At 58.1% G+C, this 24,970-nt stretch overlaps 1 protein-coding gene across 1 annotated transcript in view; it reads left to right on the top strand.

Annotated features, from left to right (window-relative positions):
- LOC309597889 (uncharacterized protein) overlaps positions 1 to 22,578 on the top strand; it is a gene marked incomplete at both ends in the record, with an annotated part of 62,600 nt that extends 40,022 nt beyond the window's left edge. Inside the window, 51 exons of the mRNA XM_082327875.1 lie at positions 224 to 268; positions 645 to 698; positions 785 to 829; positions 1,195 to 1,248; positions 1,663 to 1,707; positions 1,941 to 1,994; positions 2,756 to 2,800; positions 3,438 to 3,491; positions 3,946 to 4,053; positions 5,743 to 5,796; positions 6,129 to 6,182; positions 6,416 to 6,460; positions 7,123 to 7,176; positions 7,429 to 7,473; positions 8,183 to 8,236; positions 8,985 to 9,038; positions 9,222 to 9,275; positions 9,537 to 9,590; positions 9,961 to 10,014; positions 10,203 to 10,247; positions 10,560 to 10,604; positions 10,956 to 11,063; positions 11,376 to 11,429; positions 11,714 to 11,767; positions 11,950 to 12,003; positions 12,308 to 12,415; positions 12,857 to 12,910; positions 13,221 to 13,328; positions 13,665 to 13,718; positions 13,846 to 13,899; positions 14,138 to 14,191; positions 14,609 to 14,662; positions 15,426 to 15,533; positions 15,709 to 15,762; positions 15,855 to 15,908; positions 16,195 to 16,248; positions 16,735 to 16,788; positions 16,989 to 17,042; positions 17,322 to 17,375; positions 18,089 to 18,142; positions 19,245 to 19,298; positions 19,377 to 19,430; positions 19,626 to 19,679; positions 19,801 to 19,818; positions 19,980 to 20,033; positions 20,222 to 20,284; positions 20,586 to 20,751; positions 21,087 to 21,193; positions 21,491 to 21,571; positions 21,843 to 22,031; positions 22,429 to 22,578. Of these exons, the coding sequence (XP_082184001.1) occupies positions 224 to 268; positions 645 to 698; positions 785 to 829; positions 1,195 to 1,248; positions 1,663 to 1,707; positions 1,941 to 1,994; positions 2,756 to 2,800; positions 3,438 to 3,491; positions 3,946 to 4,053; positions 5,743 to 5,796; positions 6,129 to 6,182; positions 6,416 to 6,460; positions 7,123 to 7,176; positions 7,429 to 7,473; positions 8,183 to 8,236; positions 8,985 to 9,038; positions 9,222 to 9,275; positions 9,537 to 9,590; positions 9,961 to 10,014; positions 10,203 to 10,247; positions 10,560 to 10,604; positions 10,956 to 11,063; positions 11,376 to 11,429; positions 11,714 to 11,767; positions 11,950 to 12,003; positions 12,308 to 12,415; positions 12,857 to 12,910; positions 13,221 to 13,328; positions 13,665 to 13,718; positions 13,846 to 13,899; positions 14,138 to 14,191; positions 14,609 to 14,662; positions 15,426 to 15,533; positions 15,709 to 15,762; positions 15,855 to 15,908; positions 16,195 to 16,248; positions 16,735 to 16,788; positions 16,989 to 17,042; positions 17,322 to 17,375; positions 18,089 to 18,142; positions 19,245 to 19,298; positions 19,377 to 19,430; positions 19,626 to 19,679; positions 19,801 to 19,818; positions 19,980 to 20,033; positions 20,222 to 20,284; positions 20,586 to 20,751; positions 21,087 to 21,193; positions 21,491 to 21,571; positions 21,843 to 22,031; positions 22,429 to 22,578 (3,348 nt within the window). The remainder of the gene's footprint in view (positions 1 to 223; positions 269 to 644; positions 699 to 784; positions 830 to 1,194; positions 1,249 to 1,662; positions 1,708 to 1,940; positions 1,995 to 2,755; positions 2,801 to 3,437; positions 3,492 to 3,945; positions 4,054 to 5,742; positions 5,797 to 6,128; positions 6,183 to 6,415; positions 6,461 to 7,122; positions 7,177 to 7,428; positions 7,474 to 8,182; positions 8,237 to 8,984; positions 9,039 to 9,221; positions 9,276 to 9,536; positions 9,591 to 9,960; positions 10,015 to 10,202; positions 10,248 to 10,559; positions 10,605 to 10,955; positions 11,064 to 11,375; positions 11,430 to 11,713; positions 11,768 to 11,949; positions 12,004 to 12,307; positions 12,416 to 12,856; positions 12,911 to 13,220; positions 13,329 to 13,664; positions 13,719 to 13,845; positions 13,900 to 14,137; positions 14,192 to 14,608; positions 14,663 to 15,425; positions 15,534 to 15,708; positions 15,763 to 15,854; positions 15,909 to 16,194; positions 16,249 to 16,734; positions 16,789 to 16,988; positions 17,043 to 17,321; positions 17,376 to 18,088; positions 18,143 to 19,244; positions 19,299 to 19,376; positions 19,431 to 19,625; positions 19,680 to 19,800; positions 19,819 to 19,979; positions 20,034 to 20,221; positions 20,285 to 20,585; positions 20,752 to 21,086; positions 21,194 to 21,490; positions 21,572 to 21,842; positions 22,032 to 22,428) is intronic.
- Between the last annotated feature and the right edge of the window lie 2,392 nt (positions 22,579 to 24,970).

The raw sequence follows: 24,970 nt of genomic DNA, 5'->3' as shown, positions 1-24,970 counted from the left end.
CAGGGATTTAAAAGGAAAATTGAAGTGGTTTGGTGGTGGTGACTGGAAGCACCTTCCAACATGAAGTGGGGGAGCCAGGGCTGGCCAGGCAGCTGTTCAAACAGTCATCTAAGTATCTGATGCGTGATGCGAAGAAAAGGGGGAATTTGGGATGTGAAGACTAAAAGGAGAGGATCAAAGCAAAACAGGCTAGAAAAATGGCATCCTTTCTCTCTTGCTCCAGGGAGAAGGCGGCTCAGTGGGTCCCCCGGGCCCTGCTGGCCCCATGGTAAGTCATAGCTTTTCGGTTCAAACCGTGCTGAAATGCAGGCGGTGGCTGGGCTGGGGGAGCTGCTGCCATCTGGCTTCACAGCAAGAGCAGGGCAGGACCACCATGGGCAGGCTGGGACATGCCACGATGTCCTGCCCATTTTCAACCTGAAAAGGATGCATCTGCTTAAAATGCAGCCTCCTGGTAGTGGGAGGGGGGAAACTGCAAAGGACAAATGGTGTAAAAACTCACGCACGCCAGTAAAGCCTCCCTCAGCATCCCCACTAGCCCGGGGCTGCCTCTGCTGCCATGAGAGATGCTCAGAGGAGCCCCATCCCATCTCCTCCTGCATGGTGCACGTGGCCGCAGGGCTGACCACGCTCTCGCATTGCAGGGAGAGCCGGGCCAGCCAGGATCCGTTGGATGCCAAGGCGTCAATGGCTCTCAGGTGAGTCTGCCCTGGTTTCCCCTCTTTCCTATTTGGGATTTTCTGGCCACTGCGCTCACCCCATCCCTTCCCTGCTCTCTCCCCAGGGAGAAATGGGCCCTCCTGGCTTGCCTGGCCCCCGGGGCCCCAAGGTACGTCGGTACGCACCTGCACCAAGGGATGAGCAAACCTTGGTGTGATGGGGTGTCCTGGGATAGCTGGTGGGTGTGCCAGGATGGGAGGGTGTCCTGAGGGGCACCCGGCCCAGAGGGGTCTCCTCCAGCTGGGCTGTGATCTCAAACCACCCCAAAATCTGCAAAGAGGCTGAGATGGGTGTGGGAATCCTTTCCATACCCCTTGCAGTGGTGGGGGGGTCCCCTCGCACCGGCAGTCTGGGAGCCCTGCAGCTCCTCAGCAGTCTGGTGTGTCCCGGGAGAGGTTTTGCACCGCCAGCTTTGCACGATGCGTGCAGGGATTTGATTCTAACAGCAGCTCCTCGTCCCCCACTGCTTTGCAGGGACCGCAGGGCTTGCAGGGGAGACGCGGCCCCCCTGGCCCCAGGGGCACACAGGTAAGTGGGTGCTGTCCTGGCTCAGAGCCCACCGTGTCTCCAAGGTGCGGGTCCCCCCTGCATGCACTTGCTGAGCAAGGAAGGAGCTGCTGGGACTTGTCCCCCGTGTGCTTTGCAAATGAGTGCAAAGTCCTTGACCCTTCCGAGTCTTTATGGCCACCCAGGACTGGGTGGGTGGGAAGGGCTGTGGCCTGTGGGTGGGCTACTGGCTGCAGCTGCTGCTCTGGGCAGGATGTGCAGGCCAGGGGGTGAAGGGAAGGGTGAGCTGATGGGGACTTGGTCCCTGGGGTGTGACATGCAGCCCCCCAGGAGGGCTGGGCAGGGTTCCTATGGGCTGGGGTCTCATCCACAGAGCAGGACAGCGAGCAGCATGCCTCTTCTCCCAAACCTCCCACTGCCTTTGCTTTTCCCCAGGGTCCAGCTGGGATGGAGGGATCCTCTGGTCCCAAAGGAGACACTGTAAGAGCTTCTTGCTGGCTCGCTTTGACCTTGGTGGGGATGAAGCCCGGGCTTGAGGGCTTTCCCTGGAGGGACATGAGAGGTGGGGTGAGGTGTCCCTGCCCCTGCTTTCGGAGGGGAGAGGGCAGTGCTTGCAGCAGACTTCGCAAATGAAGCCTAGGGGAGGGGACATGGTGGGGCTGGGTGATCACTGCCCAGCGTGACACAAGCTGATGCCAGCACTCCTCTTGCAGGGTACAGACGGTGTCCCTGGGCTGAGGGGACAGCCGGGACAGGAGGGCCCTGGGGTAAGTCCATGGGAGTGGGTGGCTGGGTGTGGGGTGCTCTCATCCTCCCCCTCGCAGCCCCCCAAAGCACTGCGAGGGAATGCCCTGCTCCCCTCTGCCATCCCCAGCTTCCCGCGGTGTTTGTGGCACAAGGGATGGTGGGGATGATGGCCATGTCCCTATGGCCATGCTCCTCGTCTCCAAACTCCAAAGCTCCTTTGACCCTGCTGCTTGCAGGGACCTTGATTTTTTTTTTTTCCCTATGGATTTATCAGCAGAGATGCCCCAGCCCCAGCCCTGCCTATCCCTTCCCTGGTGCACAATTAGGTGCACCCCTTTTCCCAAGGGGCTTGGCTGCTGAGCTGCCCTTCCTCCTGCCTGACCCACGGTGTCCCAGCTGAGCATGGCCCTTGGTGCATTTGCTGAGTGTGCTGAAACCCCGACATGCAGAGCTGAAAACTGGTGCTTGCTAAAGGGAAGAGGGATGGAGGGTGGGATGTGGGTGGTGCATTTTGGAGGCTAACAAGGCCCTTGTCCTCGTGCTGGGGGCTGCTGTGTGGGCAGCGGAAGCCTTGGGAGGGCTTTTGCATCCCCTGGTCCCTGTTGGGGAGCAAATCCCACCGTGGCATCAGCAGCGGCAACTCTGTAGAGCTAAACTGGTATCTCTTCAGTTATCAGCATCTTCCCGTCCCTGTAGCATGGGAAGGTTGTCAGCCTCTATGAGTGCATACGATATTTTCTTTTGTGTTTTTTTAACTCGCATTTTGTGTCTCTCTCTGAAGGGATTTATTGGCCTGCCAGGTTCAAAAGGCACCCAAGGAGAGCGGGTGAGTGATGGCACCCATGCCGTCGCTGCTTGGGATGCAGAAGAGCTGCATTAGAGCAGCCCAAAACACCAGCTTCATCTTCTTTGCCTGTGTTTGGATTTGATGTTTGAATAGGTGGTAACTGCAGTTGTTTGTGAAGGCAGAGCTGCACTTGAGCTCATCTTGCTGTAATAAGAGGAGCTTTCAGACACGACAGTGTGTCCTAAGATATCACCTGCTCTGGGGAGGCACAAGGGAAGTGGGAGTGCTTTAGCTGGTGTTAAGGAACACAGTAACGAGGACAAGGTGCTCAACATCATTGTGCTGATATCAGGACGGTGCAGCTGGGATGCCACCACCGGCTGCTGCAGGCATCCTACCTGCCAGGGAGCAGGGAGTGGGATTGGCATGGGGGCTGGGCGCACTAACGGTTTGGTGGTGAATGAACCCAGAAACTCTGGAGCCTCCCCGCTATGAGGAGCTGATCCACATGTACCTGCTCCCAGCTCTGAAAGGCCCATCGGGAGAAAAGTGCTGATCTAAATTGGGCAAAACTAACTTTCTTTGATGCCAAAATCAGATCGCAGCATGCTTTGGTTGCAAGGATGGGCACAACATGGTTTCCTGAGTGTACCCTCCACCTCTGCTGCTCTTGCAGGGCTGTCAAGGTCCGGGTGGAGCCAAAGGAGACCTGGGAGCCAAAGGAGACAAGGTACCACGTACCCAGGCTTGCGGGGGGATTCCTCAAGCTTCTTTCTCTTTTTTTGTTCAAATGTGCCATTTCCCAGCTGGTGGATGAGTTTCTGTGGATGTCCAGGGACCCAGGGGCATTTGCTTTCAGGGGCTGTGAGAGCCGGGTAGCTCAGGCTGAGCTTGATCCCACCATGCTGCTGCCCCTGATCCATCCTTCCCTGCTCCATCTTGCTGTTGCTCTTTAAAAATGTTATATTGCCCCATTGTTGGTGCTGCAGGGATGCTCTCAGAGGAGGGTTGTGGGGTGTTCACCCAGAGCAGCCTCATGCCAAAGGCCGGGTGTGCAGAGAGCCAGGGCAGCAAGCGATGGGCTCTCCACGTGCAGAGTTCCTGCCCATGGGTGGGGGAGCCCCAGGCGCTGTCCCTTCTGTTTGCAAGCCCTGCTGTGACGCGCTGTGTCTTATTTCTCCAAGGGTCCACGCGGAGCACTAGGAGCAAAAGGACCGCCAGGGATTCGGGGCCAGGTTGGCTTGCAGGGCTTTCCCGGCCCTCGAGGAGCATCAGGGCCCCAGGGACAAGATGTAAGCACACATGGGGACATGCATGTGTCCAGTGTCATGTTGTGAAGCGGGTGGCGTGGGGAAGGGACAGCGCTGAGGGATGTGGGTAGTGTGGGCAGTGCTGCCTGGCCCCATCCCTGCCCAGGGCAAGCACTCCTGCCTGCTCCTGAGCCCGGGCAACGGGCGGCGTGCCTTGGTGCCTGCCCAAGAGCCACACATTGCAGTGTTGCATCCTGCCTCCACTCCAGTGTCCTGGGCATCTCCACCACCCTCTTCCTCCTCCTGCAGGCTGAAGGCACTGGGCTAACCCCAGCGGAAAGCCCACCTGGCAGCAGCACTGGTATTTCCTCACTCGTTGGGGCAGTGGGAGTTGGTGTGGGCTCAGGGAGCCTTCTAATGGCATCTCCCTCCGCGCTGCTTGGGCACTGCTGGCCCCTGCTCAGCCATGGGGAGCTTTGCTCAAAGTCCCCATCCTCCGGGTTGCAGGTGCCCCCAGTACCGCAGCACTTGGCACCAGCAGAGCTTTGACCCGACTGCTCCAGATCCCTCCAGCTGTGACCCCACCAAGGACCCAAAATAAGCTGGTGGGTTCAGCGATGCGAGGAGAGGGCAGCTTTAGGCAGGGGATTGATTTCCAGCAGGTCCGAGGGCAGCCGTCCCCAGCTGCCTCTGCCTGAGCATTTTTGCAGGGCTCCTGCTGAGTCCCTGCTCCAGGTCAGCACCCTTCACAGGTATTTTGAGAGCACAAGGCTCACAGATCACTCTCTTGAACTGATGTTCATCTTCGACTCTTGCTGGGCTCTCTGCCTCCTGGAGCCTATGCTGGCAGCTCCGGAGGGCTGCCCTGCTTCTCACCAGCAGGTGCCTGGCTCTGACCCTCGACAGCTCCCAGGAGCCGAGCACAGCAGTGCTCAAGGAGCCACAGAAACAAGGCACGATTTTTAGAGTGGTTTTTCCTGCAGTGTGTGCTCCGAGTGAGCTGTCAGGATGGACAAACCCAGCTGCCGATCAATATTTCTACCTGGGAACTGAAGCCAGGCTGGCTGCTTATCTCTAGTGGTTTCCAGCTTCTCAGGAGAAGGAGAAGGGGGGATTATATTTTCCCACCCACCTTTCTGGTCTGCAGTATCTCCCTGCATGTGATGCCCTCCCTCTCGGAGGGCTTTTGGGTTGCCTTCCAGGATCTGCTCTCACATTCTCTCCTCAAGATGAGAAACAAATTCTCCCACCTCTCCAAGAGATGGAGACGCAGCACGACTCAGCTCACTGCCAGGCGGTGCCTTTTCCACCCAGCCAAGCAGCGCTGCCATCACACAGCATCGGTCTGGAGCCGGGGTCTGGGCTGTGCCTGCCCCACTGGGGCTGTAACCGAGCAGGCAGGAGCCTTGGCACACCAGTACTTCGTATTGCCTCTAATTTGATCAGCAAGAAACAAAAATATTCAACTGTGCTGTTTTGGGCCAACACCAAACCCATTGAGCTTTTTTTTCTGTCCAGTTTTATAATCCTGGGGGAAGTCCTCATGCCCACCCTGAACCTCAACCAGTGCCCCAGGTCACGTTGCCATTTAATTAATGTCACCTCCAGCTATGCTCTCTATGTTTCTCCCCTACAGAAGGCAAGGGGACGGTGGCTGCTGTGGCTGGGGGAGCAGGCGGAGGATCAGAGGCTGCCTTTGCCCTGGCCAACTCCTCTCCTCTCTCCTGACAGGGGGAAGAAGGCCAGATTGGCCCAGCGGGGCTGAATAGCAGCGAGGGACCCAAGGTCAGCACCAGCGTTTACCACTGTGTCCCCTGGTTTCCCATGGACTGCCCTCATCCTCACATGGAGGGCAGGGATGCAGCCACCCTGCCCATGACCTCCAGCGTGGGTCCCAGCACCCAGGGGACAGCATTGCGATGACCCCCGGGGAAGGTTCCCAGCCTTTTGGCCCCCCACCCCACGCATGGCATCCCTGCACCCTCTACGGCCATGTACCGACCTGCCGACACGGTGGTGGCTGGAGGAGTCCCCTTGGTGCTCACGGGGGTGGAGGGGCTGGGGGAGACCTGCAGGTTGGCCTAAAATGGCTGTATTTCCCTCTGTGTGACTTTTAGGGAGGCCGAGGACCTGATGGCCCAAAGGGAACCCCAGGACCGCGGGGAGCCCGGGTAACTAACGGGGTGCTGGTACTTGTAGCTGAATCTTGGAGCATCTTTGGCTGTGGGAGATTGAAACAACCCTGGAGATCCCTTGCTGGGTGGCTTGGGATGTGCTGGGGATGAGCCACAGCATCTTCAGGCTGGGGTTGAGCCATGGCATCATTGGGCACCCCCTTTGCCTCTAAATATGCAGCTTTATTGCTGGCAGAAGGATGATTTTCTTTATGCTTCTCATTTTCCAGGGCCGCGTGGGTCAGCGTGGGCTGGTTGGGGTCCCTGGGTTGCCCGTAAGTAGCAGATGACCCACGTCCCTGTGCTGGTGCATGGTGCCGTCAGCGCTGGGACGGGGAAGCCAGATCTCGGGGAGCAGCATCCCAGGATGCGGCCGGATCAGAGGGTCGGGCTCTGCTGGGGAACTTGCACAGGATAAGTTGGGAACTAGCAGCTCAGGCTTTTGCACATTGCATGAAGTGTTTTGACAAACCACCTGCCCAAAACCACAACTTCCCTCTTAACCCTGAACATAGAAAATTCAGGAAATAACAACTTTTTAAGAAAATTCAGGAAATAACACCTTGTTAAGAAAATTCTGTTATTCAGAGTCGTGTTTGGTGAAGGAGCCAGGAATAAATAGCTGGGGCAAGAGGGGAAAAAAACGTGGTGGAGCTGTTCACGGTGGGAACAGGTTTCCTCCCACACTCATGTTATTTCCCAGCGATGGCATTGAAAGGTGGGATGGAGCAGGGAGGAGCTGCGGGAGCTGTGAGGGGATGAGCCGTGCACTAACGAACCCATGGCTCAATACAGACCAGAAAAGCACCCTGGAGACCATGCCACTGCTGATTTGCCACCTTTTAATACTGGAGGGAGGCTCTGGGGCTGGATGAGCCCTTGATGGGGGCACCCTGCCACCAGGCTCTGCTTTCCTGAGACAAGACTCTCCTTCCAGGGCTTGCGGGGCATCCCGGGAGCGGAAGGCGCAGAAGGAAAGCCTGGTACACAGGTTCCCATCCTACACTCTGTACTTGACTGCGGGCGAGGGCTGGGGCGATGGGTTGCATCGAGAGGGGGAGCTGAGCCCGACGGGGGGGGACACTTCCCAACCCCACCATCCCCATGGCCATGTGGGTCAAGACCTTGACACCATGTTGGATCTTGCAATGATGTGCATCAGCTGGCTCTGGGCTGGCATGGTGGGACTGGGAGAGGCTGCCTCTGCCTCCCCATCCTCATTATCACCTGCCTTGTCCTGCAGGGTCCCCCAGGGACCATGGGCAGCCCGGGCAGGAGGGGACCACTGGTGAGTAGAGCTGCACGGTTGTCTGATTTCTGTCCTTCCTCCCCTCTGCTTGGCTCTCTCCCCTTGGGAATGTGCCTCAAAAGCATGTCCATGGGCTGGGGTGCAAGTGGTGGGTGGCCCTAATAGAGTGAGACCAGCCAGAGGGTGCTCCTCTGGGTGCAGCTGCAGGCAGGGACCTGCTGAGAATCGCGCTGAAGGGTGAAGGACAGGGAATGGGGCAGTGCGTTTAAGAACTGGCTATTGCAAAATGATTTCTCATCCCTGATGCTGCTATCCAAAACAGGCCCAGCAGCAAGACCTGGGCTGGCAGCAAGTTTTCCCTTCTGCAGGATTTCTAATATTTGTTTATCTTTGCTCTGAAATGCAAAAGAAAAAAATTTGGCACTTGCCTCAAAACAAAATATGAAAAATGTTCTGCACATCTGAGTTTGCTGTTAGCATTGCACAGTGCTGTCTAGATGCATGTGTGGGCATTGTGTGTGTGTACACACACAACCGTGGTGCTTCAACAACGAGAAACCAAAGAGCTGGTTTGAAGTGGAAAGCACCAGCGCTGCCTTTGACGGGCTGAGCCGTTCACCTACGCCTGGCCCTGGGCGCTGCACTGTGGTTTGGGTTGGTCTCGGACCATGTGCTGGCAGGGGAGAGCCTCTCCATCCCTCCTACTTCTGCCTTCCCTCCATTGCTCATCTTCTTCCCTTTCCTCCAGGGTTTTGCCGGCTTGCAGGGGGGCCGCGGGCACGCAGGACCTCCTGGATCGATGGTAAGGAAATAAAAAAATGTTCCTTCTGCATGAACTCCGCATTTTCTTAGCTGGGAAGTCAGCAGGGCTGGTGCTACTGATGGGGGATATGGGACTTTTCTACCTTGGACCCAGCAGGAGATCAGGGCATCTGTAGGACCTGATCTTAACTTCTTGTTAAAAGACATAAAAAATCCTCAGTGGCAGAAATAGCTGGGGCTAGGGAAGAGCAGAATAATTTCCCCAAGGAATCAGCCTGCCCGAGGGACTTTGCAGCTTCCCCAAGCCTAGCAGGGTCTCTGCAGGGGACGGCAGCCTGTGGAAACCCTTCACACTTGGGTGGCTGAATAGCAGCATGGTCCTGAGTCCTGGGAGGGAATCAAAGCTTTTGCTCCATCCCAGTTTGAAACGCATGGTACAGGTTCAGGGAGACCAGTCCCATGTTCTTGCCTACTGGGATGGAGACCCAGAGCAGCTCCTGCAGCTGGAAGAGTTCCTCCCTGAGAGCCTGCTCTCAGCTGGGCTTGGTGATGACCCCAAGAGTGAGCATTGCCACCTTCCCCGGTGACAACCTTGCCGGAAAGCCAGCCATGGGGTGCTGGTGTGCAGGAACCACCAGGATGGGCCACAGTGGCAGAGTTTGTCCCCAGCAACCTGGTTTGGACTAGGTGACACCTGGCCGTGAGCACAGAGGCAGCAGCAGTGGCTTGGTGGGGTTTGTCTCATCTCAGCCTTTTGACTGACACCTCCTCCCCAAATATTTCCAAAGGGCTCTCTGGGAAAACCTGGACCTGATGGAGACCCGGGCTCCCTGGGCCCAAAGGTGAGAGCTGGGGCTTGGGCTGGTTGGAGCAGTGACGGTGGTGAACAGCCCTGAGGGGCTCTTGGCTGCCATGGGGAGACCCGGGGGGATCCCATGGGTTCAGATGTGGACACCAAGGACAGGAAGATGCCTGCCCGCATCTGGGGAGTGGAGGTTTGTTAATGTCCTCGTCTTGTCTGGCAGGGGCTGCCTGGGAAGCCTGGCTCGGAGGGGCCGCAAGGACCTGTCGGCACCTATGTAAGTGATAGACCTGCCTGTGGAAGGGCATACAGTGCTGCCTGCCTGCCTACCTGCCTGCAGGCAGCAGACGGGTTCAGGGGGAGGCTCGCTGGAGCAGTGCTGCCTCCAGCCAGGCACTTGCTGTCCTGCCAGGGCTCCTGCCGTGCCCGGGGTCCTGCCTTTCCCTGGGAGAGAACTCAGCCTTAGCAGCCACCTTCTCCCAAAACCCCTGAGATGCCGGGCAGCCCTGGCTGCCTCCTAATGCCGTGCTCTCCCCAGGGCTACCCGGGACCTGCCGGTGACCGTGGGAGGCCGGGGCGCAGGGGAGACAAGGTAGGGCTGGGAAATTCAGTACAGCAGCGAGGGGATGCACTGGGGTGGGAGTCCAGGCTTCAGAAACATTTTTGGGTTGGGCTGACGAACCCAATGGATGGGTTTGGGTGGTGTCTGCGAACGGTCTCCATCAGCTGTGCCAGGGAGGCTGCAGAGGTGGCAGGAGGAGAATGGCTGGAGCTGGCTCCCACATTGGGTGAACTGGTGGTTCTCCAGCACTTCATCTGCCCAAACTCCTGTGGCTTGTTATAAGATGCCAGGCAGCTGGTTTGTTGTTTGTTGGGTTTTTTTGTTTGTTTGTTTTTTTCCTTTAAGAGGTTACTGTATTAAAACGTATGGAGGAAAGGAAATCTTTCTTGCCTCCTAACAGGGAGAAATGGGAGCCCAAGGCCCACCGGGATTTCCAGGAAAAGCTGGTCCCAAGGTGAGTGCTGTTTGCTGCCACCCTGGGCAGCTCCAGCCACCCTGGACAAGCACTGAGCAAGTTGCTTTTGCTGGGCTGGATATGGGAAAATGGGAAATCTTTGCCACTGACATCAAGGAGCTAAACTGGGGAGAGGGGAGCAGTCAGGGCTGCGGCGTGGGGCTCTGATGGTGCTTTTCCCCACCCAGGCCCTGCCAGGTCCCCCTGGTCCACGAGGCGCTCCTGGTTCCCAGGTAGGGCTCGCTGTGCTCCCTGTGTGCCTGGCTTCTCCGGTCCCTCTGACATGGTCCCATGTGGATGTGCAATACTCTGCAATATATATCGTGTGCTACCTATAGCGTTAGCAGCACGGATCCCGGACCCTTTTGTGGGAGCAGGCAGGACCCTGGTCCTGCTTGTTGCTGGCTGGGTTTTGTCCTGATGCTGCACAGACACCGCTGAGGTGGCCTGGGCACCCGGGGATTGTCTGAGCAAAGCCTCACCCTGCTCGGGGTCCCCTGTGCCTCCTTGCATGACCATGCTGCTGAACATCCTTCTTGTTTCAGGGCAGAGTGGGAGACCCGGGTCCTCGAGGGCTTCCAGGGCTGCCTGTAAGTGGGAGAGCTGTAGCTTGCAGAGATGCTCTGTAGGCTGAAGTTGTGTGATGTCCCAAGATAGGTGTCTGCTCTGGAGGCAGCTTTGTGTCCAGGCTGGTCGTGGGGCAGAGAATGACCCAAACCCTGCCTGGGTGGCTGGGTGGTGACAAGTAGGGTACAGGGACAGCAGTGTCCTCCTGCACCTGCAGTGATGAGGCACTGGAACCCACCAGGCACAGGTGGTACCTTGCAGACCCCATGGTGGCCTAACTGCTTCAGGCACGGGGCTCCTGCTGGCATTGCGCTCCCTGGAGCTGCACTCCACGCTGCATTTTGGAGTGTTTAAGTGGCCTTTTGGCCTTGCAGGGTATTCCCGGCATGCGGGGGCTGGATGGCATCCCTGGGAAGCCTGGCTTGGCAGGAGAAACTGGGGCTCCTGGAGCGGCTGGTGCTGCTGGTCCACCTGGGTACCCGGTGAGTGCAGATGTGGCTTCTTCAGTTGATGCACAACACAGCCTCCTGTCTCAGCTGTTTGCTCTCTGACGGTAGGACCCAGCTTAGCTATTTTTCTGGTGCAACACTTTTAAGGGAGCTCCCAAAAGCACCTGCAAGAAGAGAAGGAAAAGGGAAGCTGGTGCAAGGGGCCTGAGAAGCTGCGAGTGGTTTCTCTGCCCATGGGGACATGGTGTGCTGGGGCCTCCCAGCCCCTGCCACCCACGCTCGGGAGCTGCAAAGGCCTCCTGAGTTAGCAATGCCTTGCTGCTGATACGGACTGTTTGTTTTCAGGGACGGGAAGGTCCAAACGGACCTGAAGGGCTTTCAGGGATGAGAGGAGAGAAGGTAAGGACAGAGAAGGTGAGTACTGAGCTGCCCAGGCAGGCAGAGCCTTGGGGTCGCTCTGCTTGCCCAAAGCGGGGTTTTCCTCCTGTGGCTGTAGGTGCAAGCACGCCTCCCAGTTTGGCCACTGGCTTTGTCCAGTGGGATGGGGATTTATGTGTCTGGTGTGAGGTGGGAGAAGAGCCTTGCAAGCTCTCCTGTGGGGGCCAGGGCAGTGGGGTGCACAGAGGACCTGCGTGAAGGACCACCATGGCTGCCTGTCCTAATGTCTGCGTGTCCTCTGGCAGGGTGATGCAGGAGATCCTGGGGAAGCTGGTGTCAGCGGGCTGGATGGCGAGCAGGTACGTCAGCTGGGGAACCCTGTCCTTCGCTCGGCTGTCTCTGGGGGTAGGAAGGGAGGTGGTTGTGGAATCTTAACTAATCCAGGAGGTTAAAGCTGTGTCTGCATTAGCTGAGCCAAAGGCTTTGAGCAATGTGGTGTGAATGAGCTGTGCTAGGGCTGGGCTGTGTGTTTCCTCCCCAGGGACCACCGGGACCGCTGGGAGCAGAGGGTCAGCCGGGGTCCAAAGGCGAGCAGGTCAGTTCCCGCTGGGTGCTGGGGGTGAAACCACTGGTGGCACTGGGCTCGCCTGGCCCCGCTGCTGCAGGGGCAGGCAGGCACCTAAATCCACGTGGGGCTTTTTGAAATCCACCCCCAGCATCCTCATGCCTGGGGATTTCTGTTGCTGGGTGCGGTAGGGGGGTCCAAATCCCCACAAAGCTGTGGTACCTGGCACAAGGAGAACTGGGGCTACCGTATGGTGAGAAATGATGGAGGGCAGAGCCAGGGTCAGTTGGAAAAGTCAGCCAAGAATAATCCTCATCATCTTTGTCTTATGAAGGGAGAGGCAGGAACCTGCGGAGCTCCGGGCATCAGAGGGGACCCCGGGGAGCCGGGGGACGATGGGCCAGAAGGGCCGCTGGGGAGACCTGGGGAGCAAGGAAAGGAGGTATGTGTTCTGGCTGACACCGCGGCGGTCACTGCCGGTGGTCAGCGTCCTCTGCCAAGGGATGGGGATGGGGACGGGAAAGGTGTGCCACCCAGTGCCCTGGCTCTGAACAACTGCCCGTGCTACGGCTTGGCCACAGACAGGCTGAGGTGCCCCTGTGGAAGGAGGGGGCTGATGCTTTGGGGTCCCCTCACTGCGGGAGCTGCTGCTTGGCTGTGCTCCATAGTTTATCCTCACTCGCTTTTGGGCTAGCTTGGATCAGGGCTGGGGGTGACCCCTGGTGCAGGCAAAGCTGCAGGGCCATCTCTTACCCAGCACCAAAATCCTGGCCAGAGGAGGGTGGAGAAGCCCATGGAAGTCAGAGCTCAGCTTTTAACCCCCACTGGGATGGGGCTGGAGAGCAGCTGCTGCATCTGATGCTGATGTTTCCCCTCCGGGCAGGGTGACACTGGTGATACTGGAGACCCGGGTGAGCCAGGACCGCAGGGACAGAAGGTGAGGAGTGCCTCGAACTCTGTTGCTCCTTGCAGCACCTCAGGGACACCCGCAGCCTGCTCAGCCTGCACTGCTCAGTTTGGTGTGGTGGGGGCAGAAGCAGGACAGGGGTGTCCCCATGGCTGAGGACGATTGGAGATGCAGGGCTCAGACCTGCCATCAGCACCTCTCCTGAGCACCCTAGGGTGAACTTCTCCTGTCTGTGGCACCCAGTGAGAGGGTGAAACACATCATTTCCATGCAGAAGTTCATTTAATTGTTATTCCTTTTTCCTTTCTCTGGTGACATCTCTGTCTCCATCCCTGAGCAGGGTGATGCTGGCCCCAGGGGCCCTTCTGGAGTGCCTGGCCCGGGAGCTGCTACCGGGGAAATTGGAGAAAAAGGCCATAAAGGAGAGAAGGGCCAAGAAGGTTTGCTGGCAAGTACAGAGAGGGGGCTGCCTCAGCCCTCTGGGCTCCCAGCATCCCTGCAGGCTGGTGGTTGGGTGCTGGGTGCTGAGGGGGGTGGGGGGGTCACCCACATCGGGACACCTTGGGCTCCAGGAGCTGCAGAAAACACTAGGAATCGGCAAATCTCCATAATTAGGGAGTTTTGTGTCTCATGGGCATGGCTCCAAAACTGGGTCTTGTTGGCACAAAAGGACAGTTTGGATTTGCCGGGCAGTCCGGGTTAATGCTGCCTCTGGCCAAACTCCAGCCTCCTGCCCCCTGGCCGGGCTGGGACCCTGCTGAGCACATGTCCCTCTGTGTCCCAGGGCCAGGTCGGTGTCACCGGAGCTGCGGGACCTGCTGGAGCCAGAGGACGGTTTGTAAGTCAGATCGTGTCCCTCCTCCCATTTTGGCTGATCACAGACACAGCAGGGGGGAACGTGTGTGTGACTGGGAGCATTGGGCAGGGTTGAATCAATGGGGCTGCTTTGCTTGTGCCCTGAACAGGGTGGGACAGGTCTCCGAGGTCCTCCTGGGCTCGACGGTCCCGAGGGAACAAAGGTACGGTGGGGTGATGGCTCCAACCCTTCACTTCTGGACGAAATGCCCTCTTCTGGTCTTTTGACAAGCTCTGCTTTCTGCTTCTGGCTGACAGGGGATGTGGTGGGGCTGGTTGTGGTGGAGGAGCTGGGTGGGGGACCTGCCATGGGACACTCCCTGCCTTGTTGCCTGAGATCCAAAGTCAAGAAGGCAAGGAAGGGGTTTTCAGGGGACAGAGCTGTTTCCCCTTCTTCCCCAGGGAGATCCAGGGCCACGAGGCATGGATGGACCCACTGGTGCTGCAGGATTAGAGGTACAGATGCCTGGGATCTTATAGAGCTGGGAGCTGCCAAAGGCTTCCCCAGTGCTTCACCATTTCCAATGCAAACCAAAGCCAAAGGATTTATTGCCCCTTAAGTGCCCAGGCCAGGGGGCTCAGGAGTGAGAAGGGTTTTTTAAATGCCTCACATCTGGGCACTGACTCCCAGGAGGTGCCCCCACCCCAAAAATCAGACCATTTCATTCTGGCACCTGGGGATGCCTTGTGAAAGACCCATTCCTGCTATTGAATCATGTTGACTCCTACGCGGTGCCCGGGTGCTGCCTGGGCATGTGCCTTGGCCAGCTGAATGTGGTACGAGGGAGAGGATGCTTAAAATGCCTGGACAGGGCCTGAGCACGAAGCACATGGTGGTGACAGGCTTATTCTAAATCCCCAACATCACTGCAGGGACTCGCTGGAGATGACGGCCTCAAGGGAGATGGCGGCAAGCCCGGTCCAGTGGTGAGTACCAGCCCTGCCCCTGCAAAACTTCCCTGGGAAAGAGGTTTGGTGGCATCTTGTGATGGAACAGCAGAGCCTGGGGCTGGGGCTGTGTGACACCCAGGGGTGACCGCAAAGCGAGCTCTGCCAGCCCGAGTGCCGGGCTGTGTCTCCCAGGTCCTGCCCTGCAATGGCTTTGTAAGTGAGTCATCGTTTCCTTGGTTTCCCTAGAGCCAAAGCTCTGTAAAGGCATTTTAATACAGCTATTAAAAACAGTGCAAAAGCACCGCGGCTGTTGTGCAATTAACTCTTGGCTGTCGGAGCCTGCCTGAGGCAAGTCCAGGGCATTTGTTTTTCCCCTCCTCTGCTTTTGCAGAGCAAATCTGCAGGTGTCTGTAAGGTCAGAGGGCTCCAGGAACCACCCTGTGCTCAGGACCACTTGCGCTGCCCTGAAATGCATTTTACAGTCGTGATCCTGACATGCGCAGAGCCACAGATGTGTTATTGGTGCCCTGCACTCAGCTGCAGGATAAATCCCATTTGCATCCCAGTTTTCCCATGTTGCCGTGCCGGTCTGCCCAGGCACGACATGTCCTTAACTCGGGCGATTGCCTTTGCTGGGAGAGGTCAGAATGCAGAATAAACTCCAGGCAGATTTGCAACGCAGACAGCGGGAGCCGTCGCTCGGTGTAGTTGAAGACCCTCGAGGGGCGGCTGCTGGGACGCTGCTCCAGATGGGGTTGGGCTGGGGTGTAACCAGTGCCCCTGTCTATGTGCATCGCAGGGCGCAGTGGGTGCCCGCGGGCCAGCAGGTGCCCCTGGGCTCCGGGGCTATACTGGGCATGAAGGAGACAGAGGAGCGACGGGTGCCAAGGGAGAGCCGGGCCGGCAGGTAACTCCTCTCTCTGCTAAGGGGATGGGCAGGGGACATCCCCGCAGGGTGGCCCTCCCCAGCATAGCTCCAGCACAGACCCCAGGGCAAGGCAGCTGGCTTTGTACCCTTCTGCCTTCCCCCAAATAATCCAGAGCTGATGCCAGCCTCGTGTTTTGTCCCCAAATGAACTCAGGGTCCTCTCGGGCCACCAGGTGAAGCTGGAGCCACGGGGCTGAGCGGCACCGAGGTGAGTAGGCTCCTCTGCTGCCCCACTTCTCCACCTCTGGCTTTTCTCGCAGCCCAGGTCAGAGTTGGGTTGATTTTTGTCTTCCTTCCTAGGGCCTGGCGGGTGCAAAAGGGGAGCCAGGCAAGCCAGGAAAACCGGGGCAAACGGTGAGGAGTGGGATGGAGCCATACTGGTTCTCCCTGCCACAGGCAGTGGGATGCTAGGATCTCCCGGCTGCAGTGAGGTCCCGCATGGGCAGCACCTCTGCTCCTGCTGAAACACCCCCGTGGCCCTGCTCTGCCCAGCCTGCTCCAGAGAGGGGCAAAAGTCTCAAATGGAGACTTCAGCTTAGAGCATCCTCCTGTGCACGCCATGGCGAGAGCAGGGAGGGAGGCTGGGACATCCCTGGCACAGCATCCTTACGGAGGGGTTTCCTTCTCTTTGGGATTTTAGGGGCCTCCAGGACAAGCCGGTCCTAAAGGGCGGAAAGGTCGCAAAGGAGAAAAGGTACCTCTGAAATCCTCCTCTGCAGATGGCACCCGAGGGGGACCGGCCACTGGGTATGGTGTGGCTGAGCCTGAGCTGGTCAACCCTGCTGTGGTCCATGGAGAAAAACCAGGGGGAATCACCCCAGCGGGGCCCGGTTCTCCCCATTGTAAAGACAACCGCGCATCAGTGCCTGGCAAACACAGAGCCCTTAGATGTCCTTGGGCTGCCTTGGCTGGTTTTTGGGTGAGGGGCTGGCAGGTCTCCCCAGCTCCACCCCACAGGGCTGCCTCCGTCCTGGGTCAGGTGCCCTTGAGGGGGGACAGGAGACCTCCCTTTCACAGGCCAGCTTTACACCATGGCCTTGGTGTCCATCTCCAGGGTCCCACAGCACCTGCTGAGCTCTGTCCCCACCTCCATGCAGGCAGCAGCCCCTATTCCCCAGTCCCGGTCTGGGATGTGGCCCGGCTGCTGGTGACTCATGTCCCTCATCTCTTCTTTCCCCAGGGTGATGTGGGGAGTGAAGGGGAAGAAGGCGTCCCTGGAGAAACTGGCAGACAGGTGAATGGCACCGTTGTCCCCATGGAGGGTGGCAGGAGGCATGGGGATGATGCTTGGAGCCCTCAGAGGTCTTACAGAGGGGCCCCAGTTTGCTGGGGGCTCGGCATCCCTGGGCAGGCAGCGAGGGGGACGTGGGACGGCTGACTTGGTGCCTTTAACAGGCTTGAATTGCTTGTGAGTCTTTAATCTGTTGTTCCCAGGGCAAGCGAGGCAAGGTGGGCCACCGGCCCCCGAGAGGCCCCCGGGGACCCAAGGTAGGTCGGCTTTGCCCCGCCAGGGTGAGGGCTGCTTTGGCTTGGGAGCCCCCCTGAGCTGCTGGGGTTCCCGAGCCCCCAGCTTAGCCAATATAGGGGCATTGCGTAGCTGGAGGGCTCTGTGTCCCCAGCCCCTTCCAGCCCAAGGAGGGGGTCTCCCGCACCCCCAGCCCCTGTGGGCTGCTCTCCCTGCAAGAGGCACTGGGGCATCGCTCCTGCCTTGCTCTCGTGCCGCACCGCTGTGCCCACCAGCCAGGCTCTCTCGCTCTTGCATTTCAGGGCTACCCAGGCGACAAGGGGCCAGAAGGACCCCCAGGCCCCCAAGGACCCTATGTGAGTATTAGCTCGGAGGTTTTGGGGTGCTGGTGCTCCCTGTTTGGCCCCTGTGGGTACCACTGTGCAACCCAGCTCTGCAAACAACCAAAGTAGAGACTCATTTAAAACAAGTGAAGTTTCTAGGTGTTTCATCCATCTGTCGTTCATCCATCTCATCTTGCCTTCTCTTCCCAAATTAGCATCCCAGCAGTGCGTGTGTAGTCAGGCAAATCACATAATTTCAAATATGTTGTTCTAGAGGCCAAACATTTCCCTTCCAGTTAAGTGTCTGATGCCTGGCAGTGCTGAATGCTTGCAGAGGTCTGTCCCCACGTTCCCAGAGAACTGCCGTGGCTGGATGGACTGGCTGCACTGCAGCAGCCAGCATTGGCCAAAAAAACCTACTCAAATATTTTTTTTAATTACTGTAAATTGTTTTTTCTCTGCTTAAAATAAAAATCCCGGCTTTGGAAACTTCACACAATAAAGCCAGGATGTTCCGGAACCAGCCAAGGGACCCGAATTGCATTTTTAATGGGGTTTGCTGAGGGATCCTCCCAAAAGTAAAAAATCAAAGATTTGACGAGAAATGACTCAAAGTTTCTAAAACTGCCTGAAATTCTGAGAATCCTTGCAGCAAGCCAGGTTGTGGCGAGGTCCCTCCTTGCCAGGGAGCCGATGGGAGCAGCTCGGCCTCAGGGTGATGGGGTGCCACGTTGTTTCTCTCTTAGGGCATCCCAGGGCTGAAGGGCGTGAAAGGAGACCCCGGACCAAAAGGACACAAGGTAGGTGATGTGCACCAGGCACTTGAGCCCCGGGCACAGCAGGGAGTCCAGGCACAGGCTAGCATTTAATTTTCTGGATGCAATCCCTTATTCGCCTCTTCTTGAACCCTGATTGCTGCAGCATCCTTCATTGGGGGTTGACCACTGTGTCCCCAGGTGCTGGGTGATGGGACCTTTAGACTTTCTCCAAAACCAGGCCCTTTTCTAGCCTCTCCATCCTCCTGGAGTTGCAAGCAGCAGTATGTACAGTCTTTTAATCCCCTGCTCTCAGAATTGATGCTGACACAGCACAGGCACCTACCTCCTCTGTGCCGTTACTGATGAGCTGATGGATCCAACCTTGGCCTGAGAAGCCAAGCACATCCTCACGGTCCCATCCATCAGCCGCAAGGCTGTAAATAAGAGTGACAAGCAGTCCCTGGTGGCAGGCAGTTGCTCACATCCTTCAGAAAATGAAACCCTAGTAACAAATAAAGCTTTAAATTTATTGCAAGCTAACTGAGCAATGGCAGGAGTTAAAGTCCAGGGCGTTCAGCAAGGCCAGAGCCTGGGAGAGCAGGCGGAGGGGAGGCTGCGGGCAGCTGCTGTGCTGGGGTTTCTTACCCTGCTCCACAAGACTTCAGCACTCAAGAAATTGTCTTTATTTTCTTTATTTTCTCAAAGTGTTTCCTGGGAACTTCCAAGGTTTTCTTGAATGTTATTTTAGTCTGGGATAAAATACTTTCGGTTTTGCCTTTGCAGCTGAGCAGGGTAGGCAGATGTTCCATCACGCCTCCTCCTTCCCCAGCAATATGAGTACAGTAATTCTACCAAATCAAAAGGGGTTTTTTTTTCAGAAATTTTGGAGCCAGACGTAACTGGGAATTTCCCATTTCCAGCTGCTTGCTGGAGGCGAGGAGATGTTTGGCCTGGGGAAATGTTCCCAGGCAGGTATCTCCTGCCAGGGTCAGGCAGCAAGCAAAACCTCCGTTGCCTATCTGATGAAATACCAGTGACGGAGTAACGAGAGCAGGGTTCCCGATGCCCACCCTCTGGGACGGGTGTCCCGGGGGAGTTTCTACCCTCCTCTTTGCCACCAAAGCTCTCCCCGACTCTCTCCTAGGGCGAGAAGGGCAGCATGGGTGACCCGGGCCAGCAAGGGGACGATGGCTTCAAGGTGTGTGAAGGGTTTTGCTCTTGTCCTCCCTCCCCTTGGTCCCTTGTCACCCTGTGTGACACCTGCCACATCTCCTAGGGCAAGCCAGGACCCCATGGCATCCCCGGGAGGCCGGGACCCAAGGGACAGCAGGTAAGGGCAGGGTGGAGGAGTATGGGAGGAACCAAGATGAGGATTTGGGGGACGGGAGGAATGAGGATGAGTATTTGGGGTGAATTCCTCATCTTTCCGTGCAAAATCCACCTGGGGAAGGGGCTGGGTTGTAGAAGGACATAGGGCTGGGGGATGCCCCGTGCAGCTCCCTGACCTCCTCTGGTGTCTTTGCAGGGTGACGCTGGCCCCCCTGGCCCGCGGGGACACCCTGGCTTCCCCGGGATGCCGGTGAGTCCTTCACCCTCCCGGCAGGTTTGGGGTTCACTCCTGGTCCCACGGGAGTTGTGCTGGGATGAGGCTTTGATCCCGCCCTCCTCCCTCTTAGCCAGGTCTTGTCCTTCTCTTCCAGGGCTTGTCCGGACCCAAAGTAAGTAGGGGGGAGTGCCTGGAGCCAGGGTCAGCCCTGCTGCGGGGCACCCTCCCCTCCTGCCCTCTCCCTGGGGCGCAGGGTGGCCCCATGGGGCACCCCGGGGTGCCGCTCGGCACAGCAGCATCTCGCCACCTTGCTCTTCTTCCCTCCTTCGGCAGGGGCTGAAAGGCTTCCCAGGGCTGCCAGGACCCAGGGGCACGCCGGGTCTGCCGGTAAGCGGAGCCACTAAAGCCCCTCCTGCCAAAATTTGGGTCCTTTGCTCCCCCAGATTTGGCAGCGAGGTCCCACAATGCCATGCCATTGGGGATGGCTGGCTGCCGGCGTTGTTGGAGGAGCTGTGAGTGTGGCAGGGGGCTCGTGGGCAGCATCCAGCATCACCAGCATTGTCATTGTCACCCAGGGTCTTGTCGGTCCCCCTGGTCCCAGCGGGCCCATGCTGATGCTGTCCAGGGAGGAGCTGCGGGTGAGTGCATTGGAGGCAATGCTGTATGGGGACAAGAGATTTCCATCCCCGCTTTGGTGGGTGCCATCCTGGGAGGAAGGGGCTGACAGTGATGATGTCCCATGTCCCACTGCTTCTGAGGTCGTCTGTGCACAAGGACCAAGGTCCTTGCACAAACAGATGTGGTTAATCTTTCTTGCACCGTGCTTGTCCTTGTCCCCTGTATGTCCCATCCCCTCCCTGAGCACCTGGCAATGCTCCTGGCTAAAATAAGAGGGGGGACTACTGCCAGCTTGGTTATATCCCCCACTTTTTCTTTCAGCACCTAATTTATCCCTCCAACCACCTGAATTACACTGCGGTCTGGGCTCTGCTGGACACCCTGAGCCAGGAGCTGCAAGCCCTCATCGAGCATCCCAACGGCACCAAAACCAACCCAGCGGCCACCTGCAAGGAGCTGCTGCTGGCTCACCCCAGCCTGCCCGACGGTACTGGGGTGCACATGGGGTCCCCTCCTGTTGGCCCTGGATCTGGCCAGCCCTCCCCACTCCGCCCCGGTGTGGGGAGGACTGGCCAGACCCAGGGCCAACATGGGGGGATGAGCAGCTCTTTGCAATTGAGAAGGGATGAGGATTTTGGGGGATGAGCTCAGCTGGGTTTCATGGGCATCCCCGGAGCAACGGGATGGCAACCAGGCTGCATCCCAGGAGGATGGAGGTTGCAGCCCAGGGATGTGCCACGAGCTGAGCTGGGATGGGGACTGCATGGCATCCTCCCCATGCCAAAAACTGGGTGCCAGGAGCTCCCCTCTGCCTCCCTCCAGGGCAATACTACATTGACCCCAACCAGGGCAGCCCCCAGGATGCACTGGTGGCCTTCTGCAACTTCACGGCAGGGGGAGAGACCTGCATAGCCCCTGTCCACAACCAGGTATGGGGTGGCTTTTGTGGGGCACCTCCAGCCCCGCGTTACTGCTCAGGGTGGGCGAGGATAGGGGGCTGGTGTGGCTGGAGAGGGACGGTGTGGCCCGTCCCCTGCTGTGGCGACCGCTGCAATCACAGGGAGCTGTTGGAGCAGTTTGAGGTGAGGATCCTGGCCACAGTGTGTGGCCGGGCTGCAGGGACAGGTCACACACACGGGCTGGTATAGCTGGATCCTCATCCTGGTGGTGCCACTGTCCCCTGCTGGGACAGCATGACATGCCCCCCCCACCCCCCCTCCCTGCAGGTCCCCATCAAGGCTTGGCTGAGCACCTACGCCTCTGAGGACACCTTCGAGTGGTTCAGTGCCCTGCCCGGGGGCTTCCTGGTGAGTGCCCGGCCGAGGCAGCCGAGGGGACACGAAGCCCATCTCATGGGGGCAGGGGTCTCCTAGTGCCTGTCCCGCTGCCGTGGGGCGATGCCCGGGCACAGGGTCCCACTGGCTGTGCATGGTGGGACAAAACACCTCCCTCTGCAAGAAAATCCAAACCAGTGCTTTAGCAGAGAGCTGAACCCTGCTCAGTTTTTGACTTGGGGGGAAGCATAGACCCCTCCAAGCAGCCCCTGTTACCCAGTTTCCTCTCTCGTTGCCCCTGCAGCTGGAGTACGCAGGGGCCAGCCCGGTGCAGCTCCGCTTCCTCCGCCTGCACAGCCGCCTGGCCACCCAGAAGGTCTCCTACTCCTGCAGACCAGCTCCTGAGCAGGGCCAGCCCCAGCCGGAGAAGGAAATCCGCTTCCTGGCCGACTCCCGGGAGCAGAGCTATGCAGCCAGCCTGCAAGGCTGCATGGTAAGCTTGGCCATGACCGGACCCTTTTCTCTGCTTGGAAGAGCCCCCTGATATTTGCAGAGCCCCCTAGCGCATATTTACACCTCCAGGGTTTGGGATAGACTTGGGGCATGAGGCTTCACACAGTGCGATGGGGATGGAGAGCATCATCTCCCCAGGCCCAAGGAGCTGCCCCGGTCTTGGGGAGCAGGCTGGGATGTGGCAGGGGACGGGGTGGCCTCCAGGGGACACGGGAGAGAAGCCACGCAGGGCTGGAGACCTTTCTTCCACGGGACTGTTGGGTGAATCAAGGAGCAACTGGAGCAGCAAAGGGGACAGTGGGTGCTTCGAGAGGGTCCTTCAGGCCGAGAGGCCAAGGGTTTCGGTGCCGCTCAGCTGCTCCCGGTGCTCGTTTCAGCCGGACAACGAGTCCTCCATCACTGACACCATCTTCCAGTTCACCACAGAGGAGCTCTCCCTGCTGCCCCTGCGGGACCTGGCCGTCTTTCACAACGGCGACGCCTCGCACCAGTTTGGTTTCACAGTCGGACCAGTTTGCTTCAGCTGAAACCGGTGACACCCAAAGCGAGCTGGCCGGTTCCCTCTGCACCCAAGAGCTGTCCTGCTGGGGATGCATGCGGAGGCAGGGGGTGGCACGGGGCTCCCACCCGCTCCCCGGAGCTGCTGGTCCTCTTTTTGAGATACGTGTTTGTAGCTGCATTATGCCACGGACTACACTTCCTTCTGGAGTAGAAGAATATTGTTTACAAAAGTAATTTCTCTATAAATTATATATATATTATATATATATGTATAAGAAGGTGCTAATTTAATGACTGATTGGGGGAGGCTTGTATAATTATAACCACTGGGAACTGGCTACTAAAGAAAAAAAAAAAACAAGCAAAAGGCAAAAATACTGCCAGCTTGGGAGAAGGGGAAGGGAAGGGGCTTTTCTTTGCCTCGGTCAAGTGCACAAATGCTTGGAGCCTCGGCCTCCGGGACCGGGCTGAGAAGCAGCGCTGGAGGGCCCTGGCAGCCCCGGTGGCAGGTCGGTGCCGCGCTGCCCGCTCTCCGCAGGGCCAAGCGACCGCAGGCTGCTGCCCTTGGCTGCTGCGAGCCCCAGCAGCTCCAGCCCAGCCAGGCATCACGGGCTGAAAAGCGATGATGAAAGCAAAATCCCCCAAGTCCTGGCCCTGTTTTGGGTCCGCAACTCATGCGGGGGTCAGAGGGAGTTTAGTGGTGCAGAGCTGGGTGCTATGGCAAGACCGCGCTACAAGGCAGCATTGCCCTGGTTGGGCAGGGGCAGGAATTTAAGCTGTTTGGCTTCTGTGCTGCAGCACTGTTACTTATCACTTTATTTTTGTTGTGCCCAGCAGTGTTTCCCTTGCCTCTAACCGTCCTGCCAACAGTGGGCTGCTTGGCCCCAGGCGGGTACGGGTGAGTCCCAAGGGCAGAGGGCTTTACGTGTGGCACCTGAGCCATAGCCGTATTACCAGCACCCCCATTTCTCTGGTGCATAACCCAAAAACCCCTGAATCTCAGCCTGCTTTGTGCTGCACCACTGGCTTTCTCAGCACCCTTCACCGCTCGGGCTGTCCTGCGGAGCTTGCCCGCCTTGCCCTGCAGCACGTGTGCCCGCGTCGTGTCCAGGTGCCAGCGCTGAGGTTGGGCATCGATGCCGATGCCAGCAGAGCCGTGCCAGACCCTGCACCGGGGCCAAGGAGAGCAGCAGGCGCAGCCTTTCTGGGGGGCACAGTCCCCAGGGAGCGGTTTAAGCAATGCCATGTCACGGTGGGTGCAAGCCGCGGTGCTCGGTCCCCGGTGGAGCATCTTTTTGCGGGATGCAGTAGCTGTCCCTGCTGTGCTCTGTGTGTCACCAGCCGTGCTGGCCAAGAGCGACATGGGGCAGCACCCAGCCAACACCCGCTTCCAGGCCGGGGCTGAGAGCCTTGCAAAGGGTTTTTCTGCTCTGGCATTTACTTTCCGTTTGCTGTGAGACTCTGGTTGTGGTGTGGGCACCCCTCTGTAAAATCACCCCCGGCTCTGCCCTGCCAGGGCGTGATGCCAGCCCTGGGCCTTTCCTCCCCCCGGAGCTGCCCCCGCCCCTGGGAGAACCCCTCGGCGCTGTCCCCTCGCCCGCAGCCAGCCGTGGGGACACGCGGGCGCATCCTCACGGGTGCAGCCGAAACCCCAGGCCCTGCCAGGCCGAGCCTTCCCTTCCCGGACAGGAGCTGAAAGGGGAAGAGGAGCCGTTTGCGGCCGGGGAGCAGGCGGTTCCTGCTCCCTGCACGGCTGCCTGCAGCGCAGGCAGAGGGGTCAGGCAGCACCCAGGGTCTGGCACATCCTATGGGTGCTGGGTGCTGGTGAGAGAGACCCTATGCAGCAGATTGCAAAGGGAAAATTAAATTCCGACTCAAGGCACGTTACATCCTTGAGAGAGAAGCAGACCAGACTGTTACGTGACAGCAAATAACATTTTTTTCAGGGCAGAATTTTTTATTTTCATTTTTTTTTGCACAAATTGCTGATTTTAGCAGCATTTTCCGCTGTGTTTTTGCAGAGAAGGAAAGCGGCACGCACAGTCCACACCTCACCTCACCCGCTGGCCACAACCCAGAGGAGCTTCAGCTGCCAAAAAAATTGTGTGTCTATTTTTGATAGAAACTTTTGAGGAAAGATTTTAAAGAGAAGTAGCATGGTGATGGGTTTATCCAATATTATTTCTTAATTCAAGCAGCAGACACACCCTGAATAACTGCAATTCCACTTCTCTGACCATAAGGAAAAATGCACTCACTACCAAAAGCGGTTTTTTGCCTGCACCCCTGTATTTTCTTCCCAAGCGGGGAGTTACACATGAATCCCCTGGCTGGCACTGGGTGCCTTTGGGGGCATCAGCACCCGTTTGCACTTGGGGAAACTGAGGCAGGGGCAGCTTTGTCGCTCCCTCCTCCTGC

This window comes from Platalea leucorodia (genome assembly GCF_965183815.1).
Source record: "Platalea leucorodia genome assembly, chromosome: 15".
Taxonomy (NCBI): Eukaryota; Metazoa; Chordata; class Aves; order Pelecaniformes; family Threskiornithidae; genus Platalea; species Platalea leucorodia.
This window is presented reverse-complemented; position numbering and strand designations above follow the sequence as displayed.